Source organism: Electrona antarctica (assembly GCF_951216825.1).
Source record: "Electrona antarctica genome assembly, chromosome: 9".
Classification (NCBI taxonomy): domain Eukaryota; kingdom Metazoa; phylum Chordata; class Actinopteri; order Myctophiformes; family Myctophidae; genus Electrona; species Electrona antarctica.
In genome coordinates this window covers 53,345,728-53,356,809 of record NC_136790.1, presented here as the reverse complement: position 1 = coordinate 53,356,809, position 11,082 = coordinate 53,345,728, and the positions used below count along the sequence as shown (strand labels likewise).

At 46.1% G+C, this 11,082-nt stretch overlaps 1 protein-coding gene across 2 annotated transcripts in view; it reads right to left on the bottom strand.

The window, feature by feature from the left end:
* nek4 (NIMA-related kinase 4) overlaps positions 1-10,724 on the bottom strand; it is a 28,324-nt gene extending 17,600 nt beyond the window's left edge. For both annotated transcript variants that reach the window (XM_079510267.1, XM_079510268.1), the window contains exons 1-7: positions 10,406-10,724; positions 8,627-8,893; positions 8,078-8,275; positions 7,022-7,129; positions 6,316-6,470; positions 2,430-2,586; positions 1,130-1,867 (exon numbers count right to left, since the gene is read on the bottom strand). In XM_079510267.1, the coding sequence (XP_079366393.1) occupies positions 1,130-1,867; positions 2,430-2,586; positions 6,316-6,470; positions 7,022-7,129; positions 8,078-8,275; positions 8,627-8,893; positions 10,406-10,492 (1,710 nt within the window). In that variant the 5' untranslated portion in view covers positions 10,493-10,724. The remainder of the gene's footprint in view (positions 1-1,129; positions 1,868-2,429; positions 2,587-6,315; positions 6,471-7,021; positions 7,130-8,077; positions 8,276-8,626; positions 8,894-10,405) is intronic.
* Positions 10,725-11,082: the final 358 nt, after the last annotated feature.

Here is an 11,082-nt window from a genome sequence, read left to right as displayed (position 1 = left end):
TTCATTAGTCAATACTAGGATACTGCTGTCGTAGTGGTTTTCATTAGTCAATACTAGGCTACTGCTGTCGTAGTGGTTTTCATTAGTCAATACTAGGATACTGCTGTCGTAGTGGTTTTCATTAGTCAATACTAGGCTACTGCTATCGTAGTGGTTTTCATTAGTCAATACTAGGCTACTGCTGTCGTAGTGGTTTTCATTAGTCAATACTAGGCTACTGCTGTCGTAGTGGTTTTCATTAGTCAATACTAGGCTACTGCTATCGTAGTGGTTTTCATTAGTCAATACTAGGCTACTGCTGTCGTAGTGGTTTTCATTAGTCAATACTAGGCTACTGCTATCGTAGTGGTTTTCATTAGTCAATACTAGGCTACTGTTGTCGTAGTGGTTTTCATTAGTCAATACTAGACTACTGCTATCGTAGTGGTTTTCATTAGTCAATACTAGGCTACTGCTGTCGTAGTGGTTTTCATTAGTCAATACTAGGCTACTGCTATCGTAGTGGTTTTCATTAGTCAATACTAGACTACTGCTATCGTAGTGGTTTTCATTAGTCAATACTAGGCTACTGCTATCGTAGTGGTTTTCATTAGTCAATACTAGGCTACTGCTGTCGTAGTGGTTTTCATTAGTCAATACTAGGCTACTGCTGTCGTAGTGGTTTTCATTAGTCAATACTAGGCTACTGCTGTCGTAGTGGTTTTCATTAGTCAATACTAGGCTACTGCTGTCGTAGTGGTTTTCATTAGTCAATACTAGGATACTGCTGTCGTAGTGGTTTTAGTCAATACTAGGCTACTGCTGTCGTAGTGGTTTTCATTAGTCAATACTAGGCTACTGCTATCATAGTGGTTTTCATTAGTCAATACTAGGCTACTGCTATCGTAGTGGTTTTCAAAAAAGCAGATTTTCTGCACGACCTCACAAAGCGTTGCGATTTACCAGGTCATGCCGCGCTGCAAGCTTGTACATCTACTTTTTTTAAATCATTTTAAATTACAAAACATTTTCAGAACTACTGATTTAGAAGGCATTTGTAGAATCGACTTCAGGTATTAATGGCTTAAAATTGGTTGTCACAAACGCCCCAAGGCTACACCTGGACACATGTCGCGTAGAGAACGCTTACGTGTACATCCGACGCGTGGCACTGTGGCGGCGCTCCCCTGAGGAGAATCACGGTGTCATTATTTCTAGCGTCCGAGTTCCCCTCCTCCTCCCTGACGCCGTCTTCTTCCGCGCTGCTGGGTTCGTGGTCGGACCGCGGCGAGTCGGACGCGCCGAGAGGAGAAATGGCAGCCGGACCCTCCGCCTCCGCGGCCCCCTTCAGTAACTCCAAGGTGTCGTCCTTATCGTGATCCGCGTCTAGCCGTATCTCCTCCACCGCAGAGGCCGGGCATCTGTCCGCGGGCTTCGGCGCAGCGGCCTGCGAGCGAACGTACTGCGACCCGACGTCTGGGAGAGGTCTCCTCTCCTCCCCTGCCCGGCCCCCCACGACGACGACACCCGAGGGTGGCTTCGCACGGTGGTGCCGCGAGGGGGGAGGAGGAGGAGGAGGAGGGGGCGAGGGATCCGGTTTCTCCTTCGCCTTCCGGTTCCTCGCGCCGCCGCCGCCGCCCCGAGTCGCGGGTTCGTTGTTGTCGTCGGCTGGCGGTTTTGACCCGGCCGACCGCGGCCGCCGCCGCTGAACCAGTCTCTCCTCCCGGTCCTCGTCGTCGTCCCGCGTCTCGATAGCGATGTCGACGTTGCTTATCGTCGCCAGGGAAACGTCGTCGGAGGGCGGAGGCGATTTGGCCGGGGGCGTGTGGACTCGGTGAGGCTCCGGGACGCCGTTCTCCACTTTACTCTGCTGTGACCTCTGCTCTTTCTGAAGGTCAAAGGGAGAAAAAACAGACAGCTTGTTAGCTCGTTCACCGTAGGTATTGTGTTTTTTATGTTTTTGTGAAAGCCCCACACTGCCAAGTACGTATTTTGATGTATTTTTTTAGGGGTGCACGATTATGAAATTATGACCGATATCCGATCTCCAATTATTTCCAGGGTAATATCTACCGATACCTATTCTGACCGATTCCGATATTATATAGAGGACCACAATGGAAATAAGCCTATACAGGCCCTATAGGGGCTTATTGCCCCAACACCTGTTAATAAAGTATTCAATCAATCAATAAATATACTCTTTTTCCAAGAGTCTGTTTTCACTACTGAATGAGATGAGTACACAAATTAAATGTAGAATTTAGCTATTGACGGTCACATTATTATTGCGTCATCAATATCAGTGAAAATAATCGCCATTATTTTTAGACCGATCCGATTCCGCTATTCTACCGATTATATCGTGCATCGTTTTTAGTTTTTACACTAGAATTCCTCTGGATTTAAGTTGATGCACAAAACCAGTGGCATTGTCTTCCTTCCCTCACCTGTCTTCCCCTGGACAGAGGCTCTGGTTGGGGACATTGTTGTGACTGCCTCTCTGCTTTAGGTTGAGGTGACGCTGCCGAAACCGCGGCACTGTCGTCGGCCCTGCTGTCGCCGCTGCCGCCCCCCGCCGCTTTCTTCCTCGACTTGGCGGTTTTCCTGCAGGGTGAAGGCGAGAAGCAACAAACAAAACACAGACGTCCAAGACGGGATCAGTCGTCGCGAACATTACACCCAGTAGCTCGTGGCATGCAGTCTGTCTGTTTGTTTGTTTGTTTATTTTCACATACAAAAATATTCAGGAAATTATACACAAGGTCAATAAAAATGTGAAGGAGAAAGCCTAAAAGCTTAAACATTAGAATACAGATAAAATACAGGGACAGTGAGAGGACAAATATATACTGTATAACAAGAAAAATCACACCCGTGTGAACTGAGTGGTGTAAGGTCTTATATAGACTGATCAGCTGTGGTCTGACGTAATGTCTGACGTAATGAAATCACACCCGGGTGAACTGGGTGACCGTAGCAACCATGCCCATTTTTTGAGCACAGACAGACAGACTAACAAAGCCAGTTGTAGGAGTGGTTTACACCACTCAAAAAAGCACAATAGACAGAAGTCAGACAATAAAACCGCTATAGGAAAAACATTGAGTACACCAGGTTAATTTAGCAGACCGTATGGGAAGTACTTGGTGGTTAGGAGAAGTGATTTTAGAACCTTCTTGAATTGATGAGAAGACAATTGCCGTAGATGTAAAGGTAGGGAGTTCCATATTTTAGACCCTCTGAAGCCTATATTGAACTGAGATTGAGACGTACGGGCATTTGGAGGTCTGAGGTGTTTTGAGCTACAGTTGGAGGCCATCGATATTGTCCTTTTCTTTTTGCTGAGGTTTGCGTGATCTGCGCAAAAGGACAGTTAACACATTTTGGGCGGGAACCCCTTTTGGTGTTTTAAACATTGTTATAATTTAGCTATTGAAAAATAGCAGATCTACAAGCTCATAGCGCGCCACCGAGTGGCACGCTACGAGCTTGTAGGTCTGCTATTTTTGAAAAATCGTGAAAATATTTATTTCAGAAAACTGGAGGATTTAGAAGGATTTTTTAAAATTTTGAGGTCAGGCCTAAATGGGTCAAATGATAAGGGACAATATCGGTGGCACCCAACTGTACGTGTTGGATAATCATGAACCTGTCGAACCTGTCGAGCGGGAAGCAATGGAGAAGAAGATGGCAGGAATAGATAGTTGAGTGCAGTGAATGATTTGACCACACTTTGAACCTGGCATGTCATTATAGAGGAAAATATTTATAACATTTTGACCTGAGATCAGATTCTAAAAATGTCTTCTACATCCAGACAGTTTTCTGAAAAATCTATGTTTCTATGTCAGTCGTTCTTCGATTTTTCAAAAATAGCAGACCTACAAGCTCGTATGAGCTTGTAGATCTGCTATTTTTCAATAGCTAAATTACAACATAATGTTTAAAACACCAAAAGGGGTTACCCCCCAAAATGGGTTAAAACGTTTTGAAAATAACTAAAATAGCTCATCTACAACGCATCAGGTTGTGGCACTTCATGGCGTGTTGTAAGCTCGTAGAACAAATATTTCTGCTATCTTTACGTTTTTTAAAGTATAAGATTATTAAATGCGTCTGGGATTTCTTTGTATATATTCAAGTCATTCGTCATATCTGCCCTGTGCTATTTGTGATTACGAAGCGTAAAAGTCAAACAGATTTTTTAATTCTATTCATAATGTTCTAGTGTTCGATGCACAACAACAATTTAATCGCAATTATTTGCGTGGCAATTCATCGTCAACTTAAATTTGCCATGGTGACATCTCTAAACGTATAGGAGGGTCCAGCTATGTGTGAGCGTGGCCTACTCTTTGGTTGCCTCCAGGAACATGTGTGTGAGCGTGGCCTACTCTTTGGTTGCCTCCAGGAACATGTGTGAGCGTGGCCTACTCTTTGGTTGCCTCCAGGAACATGTGTGTGAGCGTGGCCTACTCTTTGGTTGCCTCCAGGAACATGTGTGTGAGCATGGCCTACTCTTTGGTTGCCTCCAGGAACATGTGTGTGAGCGTGGCCTACTCTTTGGTTGCCTCCAGGAACATGTGTGAGCGTGGCCTACTCTTTGGTTGCCTCCAGGAACATGTGTGTGAGCGTGGCCTACTCTTTGGTTGCCTCCAGGAACATGTGTGAGCGTGGCCTACTCTTTGGTCACCTACAGGAACATGTGTGTGAGCGTGGCCTACTCTTTGGTTGCCTCCAGGAACATGTGTGAGCGTGGCCTACTCTTTGGTCGCCTACAGGAACATGTGTGTGAGCGTGGCCTACTCTTTGGTTGCCTCCAGGAACATGGTCCAGCTATGTGTGAGCGTGGCCTACTCTTTGGTTGCCTCCAGGAACATGGTCCAGCTATGTGTGAGCGTGGCCTACTCTTTGGTTGCCTCCAGGAACATGTGTGTGAGCGTGGCCTACTCTTTGGTTGCCTCCAGGAACATGTGTGTGAGCGTGGCCTACTCTTTGGTCGCCTACAGGAACATGTGTGTGAGCGTGGCCTACTCTTTGGTTGCCTCCAGGAACATGTGTGTGAGCGTGACCTACTCTTTGGTTGCCTCCAGGAACATGTGTGAGCGTGGCCTACTCTTTGGTTGCCTCCAGGAACATGTGTGAGCGTGGCCTACTCTTTGGTCGCCTCCAGGAACATGTGTGTGAGCGTGACCTACTCTTTGGTTGCCTCCAGGAACATGTGTGAGCGTGGCCTACTCTTTGGTTGCCTCCAGGAACATGTGAGTGAGCGTGGCCTACTCTTTGGTGGCCTCCAGGAACATGTGAGTGAGCGTGGCCAACTCTTTGGTTGCCTCCAGGAACATGTGTGTGAGGGTGGCCTACTCTTTGGTGGCCTCCAGGAACATGTGAGTGAGCGTGGCCTACTCTTTGGTGGCCTCCAGGAACATGTGAGTGAGCGTGGCCTACTCTTTGGTTGCCTCCAGGAACATGTGTGTGAGCGTGGCCTACTCTTTGGTGGCCTCCAGGAACATGTGTGTGAGCGTGGCCTACTCTTTGGTTGCCTCCAGGAACATGTGTGTGAGCGTGGCCTACTCTTTGGTTGCCTCCAGGAACATGGTCCAGCTATGTGTGAGCGTGGCCTACTCTTTGGTTGCCTCCAGGAACATGTGTGTGAGCGTGGCCTACTCTTTGGTTGCCTCCAGGAACATGTGTGTGAGCGTGGCCTACTCTTTGGTGGCCTCCAGGAACATGTGAGTGAGCGTGGCCTACTCTTTGGTGGCCTCCAGGAACATGTGTGTGAGCGTGGCCTACTCTTTGGTGGCCTCCAGGAACATGTGTGTGAGCGTGGCCTACTCTTTGGTTGCCTCCAGGAACATGTGTGTGAGCGTGGCCTACTCTTTGGTCGCCTCCAGGAACATGTGTGTGAGCGTGGCCTACTCTTTGGTTGCCTCCAGGAACATGTGTGTGAGCGTGGCCTACTCTTTGGTTGCCTCCAGGAACATGTGTGAGCGTGGCCTACTCTTTGGTTGCCTCCAGGAACATGTGTGTGAGGGTGGCCTACTCTTTGGTTGCCTCCAGGAACATGTGTGAGCGTGGCCTACTCTTTGGTTGCCTCCAGGAACATGTGTGAGCGTGGCCTACTCTTTGGTTGCCTCCAGGAACATGTGTGTGAGCGTGGCCTACTCTTTGGTCGCCTCCAGGAACATGTGTGTGAGCGTGGCCTACTCTTTGGTCGCCTCCAGGAACATGTGTGTGAGCGTGGCCTACTCTTTGGTCGCCTCCAGGAACATGTGTGTGAGCGTGGCCTACTCTTTGGTCGCCTACAGGAACATGTGTGTGAGCGTGGCCTACTCTTTGGTCGCCTCCAGGAACATGGCGATCTGACGCTTGATGTACGGCTGTCGTAGGATGAGCTTCACGTCAGGCCTGTCCTCGGGTCTCTTGCACAGCATGCCTCTGATCAGCTCTCCCAGCTGGGGGTCGTACTTACTGGGCATCTGGGGCAGCTGAGTAGGAAACAGAAAACAAAGGGGCGTGCGGGCAACAAATGTTTACTATTCAGTATAGAGAGTGAGCACATACATCACCTTTCCACAGTGACTAGACTAGCCCATTTTGGCCCGACGTTGAAATAAAAAAAAACGTTTGCTCTGAAAGAATATATATTCAAAGATTTGTGCCGCATTTTCAAGATTTTTCTAGCTAAAGTATAACATAATGCTTAGTTAAAACACCAAAAGGGGTTCCCGTACAGAATGGGTTAAAGTGGCAAAACATGGAGCATTGGAGTTTGGAAGCGCTCGTTGGAAATCACTCAAAGCTCCTGCGTTCCGCCCGTTTCGAAATTGCACATAATGCAGGAGGCACCAGACGTTTCATTAAATGAAAACGAGCACTTCCAAACTCCGACACTGAGAAAAATGAATCGCCTGCACTGAATGTATTGACAGAAAGTAGCTCATAACATGTCTATTATTATATGGTGGATCTTTACGAAACAAAAACTAGTTTAATGTCACACTCAGACAGGACTTTTCTGTTTGTACTATGTACGTACCTTCCCCTCGACGATGCGATACACCAGGGAGTTCATGTCCTTGGCGTTGAAGGCATGCTTCAGTGTGGACATCTCGTATACGCAACACCCCAACGCCCACACATCTGACTGAAACACAGACAGAACCCAAAGTTACATCTGACTGAAACACAGACAGAACTCATACACAGACCAACACAGAAAGGAGGAGTAGATAGAGAGACAGAGTATGTCTCTGCTGTCGGGCAGAAACCAGCTAACTCCAAAATGTTCATTTTTCAGGAAATGAAAAAAAAAAAACATCCAGCCCAAGTGGAGTTAGGAGGTTTTGTCCATCATTGATGACAATGGATTTCCAAGCTTATAAGAAATTACATTTCTGTTTGGCTTTTAGGCTTCGTAATGAAAAAGTGCACAGGACAGATATGACAAATATACCAAGACATTATTGGCTTACAATGTGTCACAAAGTGACGCATTGTACGCTTGTAGATCAGCTATTTCTGTTTTCTTTTTTGCATGAACATATCTTTCAACATGGAAACGATTAAGACGATCATGACAATATAATTGCAATTATCTCAAATAATTGCAATTAGACGATTGTGACAACCCTACCTATCATATGAGCATGTTACATCGTGGTTGCATGGTTTATACTTATAGTAACTGTCTATGTATATTGGTTATGGTGACGTGTATCATTGTGTATATACATTTTGTGAGTGTCTTGTAAGCCTGTGCGGGCTGGGCATCTTATGAAGTGTATGACACTTTAATAAAAACTCTATCTATCTAGAGCGTTACCTTGTGGTTGTACGGTCTATAGAGTGTTACCTTGTGGTTGTATGGTCTATAGAGTGTTACCTTGTGGTTGTATGGTTTATAGAGTGTTACCTTGTGGTTGTATGGTTTATAGAGTGTTACCTTGTGGTTGTATGGTCTATAGAGTGTTACCTTGTGGTTGTATGGTCTATAGAGTGTTACCTTGTGGTTGTATGGTTTATAGAGTGTTACCTTGTGGTTGTATGGTCTATAGAGTGTTACCTTGTGGTTGTATGGTTTATAGAGTGTTACCTTGTGGTTGTAGGGCTTGTTGGAGAACAGCTCGGGGCTCATGTAGTAGGGCGTCCCGATGAGCGTGCTGGCCATGTCGTTCTGGTTCTCCAGGACGCGCGCGATGCCCAGGTCGCCCACCTTGATGATGTTGGTCTTCGTCAGGAAGATGTTCTGCGTCTTCAGGTCCCGGTGAAGGATGTGCTTCTCGTGCAGATACTATATAGTGTTGAATTATATAACAGCAAACATAGACGGACACACACACACACACACACACACACACACACACACACACACACACACACACACACACACACACACACACACACACACACACACACACACACACACACACACACAGTACTATGATATGTCAGACTCATCCAGTATTTTTGGCATCAAAAGAGTCAGACAGACAGACAGACAGACAGACAGACAGACAGACAGACACGACAGACACGACAGACAGACAGACAGACAGACAATCCATCTCTTGGCGAACGAATTTCCCCCTGTGGGAGCAAGCAAGGTCTATCCAGATATGTGTATCTAATGCCAACAACATACCTGAAGTGCCATGGCTATCTGGACGAACCACTCCACCACCTGCCTCTCGGGCAGCAGCTCTCCCTTCTGCTGCTTGAGCCTGTGGTACAGGTCGCCTCCCTCGCAGAAGCCCATGACGATGTACAGCTGGTAGTCGTCCCCCTCCCAGGACTCCTTGTAGTTGACGATGTTGGGATGTCGCAGCTGGGACAGCAGCTGGGCCTCCTGCTCAGCGGCACGCCGCTCCCTCTTACTGGACGTGGTCAGGTTCAGCTTCTTGACCACATACTGGTGGTGGCGGAGGGGAGGAAACAAACAAACAAGAACATCATATCTCAAATCCTTACGCTGACGCTCGTCAAAGTCGCTGAACGGCCCCGTGTTTCGAACTCCTCTTGCACATAATGCAGGAGGCAGCAGCACGACCCGTTAATAAAAACGAGTGCTTCCAAACTCCAACACTTTGAAAAAATATCACGGCACGGAATTTCTTGACAGAAAGTAGCTCACAACATGTCTATGGTGGATTTTTATGAAACAAACACTTTGCAGTTTGAAAGAGGACAATTTGAGCTTTCCCTACAGCTGCAATGTTGATGAGTTTAACGTCGTTTAATACAAGCAGATCGGAACTGCAATTTGGTTGATCATCCCATTATTATTTAAAAAATCTAGTGTTACAAATTGCGGCTACTGACATCGTATAGTTTTGGCCGCAGTGGCTCAGGGGTAGAGTGGCCGGTAGAGAGGCCAGATGGGGCAGTGGCTCAGGGGTAGAGTGGCCGGTATAGAGGCCAGATGGGGCAGTGGCTCAGGGGTAGAGTGGTCGGTATAGAGGCCAGATGGGGCAGTGGCTCAGGGGTAGAGTGGTCGGTATAGAGGCCAGATGGGGCAGTGGCTCAGGGGTAGAGTGGTCGGTATAGAGGCCAGATGGGGCAGTGGCTCAGGGGTAGAGTGGTCGGTAGAGAGGCCAGATGGGGCAGTGGCTCAGGGGTAGAGTGGCCGGTATAGAGGCCAGATGGGGCAGTGGCTCAGGGGTAGAGTGGTCGGTAGAGAGGCCAGATGGGATTGGGAACGTAAAGCCAGGCTCCTGTCGAAGTGTCCTTGAGCAAGACTCTGAACCCCTAATTGCCCCCGATGTGCAGGTTGGTGCCTTGCATGGTTTCGTCAGGAAATCATATCAGTATATCATATCAGTATATCATATCAGTGCATTTATAAATCGCTATATAAATGCACCATTTATATTTATATAAATGCACCATTTATTTCAATTTGATATTATACTGTTTCTTTAGACTGATACATCTCTACACATTTGATATATTAGTGTTTACCTTGCTCACTAAAAGCCCCTCTGGATTAAGATGTGAAATCATGGACTGATAGACATTGTTTTGTTTATGCTCAATTCCCAATAAGCATCATTTTATAGAATTAGTATTATTATTATTTGAGTATTATCATTTCACTATGATGTCCTAAGAGAGTAATACACAAAAAATACACAAATTCCTGTTGTGTATTTATTGTGAAGTATTGTGAAGTCCCTTGTCAAAAAGCATGATCTATTCCATACAAATTTACAGTAAAAGGCTAACCAGTTATTTTTCTTGCCCAGCGACACCGTCGTAGCCTACTGCCGATTATACAGTAGTCGTTTAAGATTTATTGTCACAACAAGAAGTTAGCTTAGCTGATTTAGCTCAACGTTAACGGGCTACTACTAACTAACCATATTAGAATAATTGCATGTAGGTCTATTTTTAAAAGATTCTGTTTTCTGTCATAAACGTTTACCTGTTTTCGGTCAGTCTTGTGTTTCACCAGGTTCACTTCGCCGTAGCTTCCTTTACCAACCACTCTGATGAAACTGTAATTATTCATCACTCATCGCAAAAAAAAAAAAAACTCTTCATAATCCAGTTAAGTAGAAACGCTAAATGTTTATTACAAGAGGCTGCACAAACGATAGCAATGATTTATTCTCATATAAGGTGAACTTGTCAATCTGAATCTTGACTGTCTGTTTGTAAATCTCTCTCTTTTTTTTTTAGCAAAGTGCCAACAAGACAAGACGACTTTCAAAACACAGGAAATCATATCAGTAGCTACACACACAGCTTTCCGTCACTAAGCAACCGCCAGAGAGAGAGGGGCTACTAAACCCAAATAAAATGCCTTTTTAATGCTAGAGCCCCATCTAGTGTCCAGATCGTGAAGTGGTTTAATGGTGGTGGTTCTCAAACATTTTCATGTCAAGGACGAAGGACCCCCACAGCCACATTGACAGTCATTAGCTTGCGGACCCCCATTAGAAAACACATACAACAACCAGTTTAATTTCAAGGACCCCAGGTTTGACCTGAATTAGGCTACGGTCCCCCATATAATGTCATTTCTATCTCTGGGACCCCAATGTACTGTATATTGTAAAATCAAAGTTCATTTAACTATGAGTGTACAGATCCATAAAA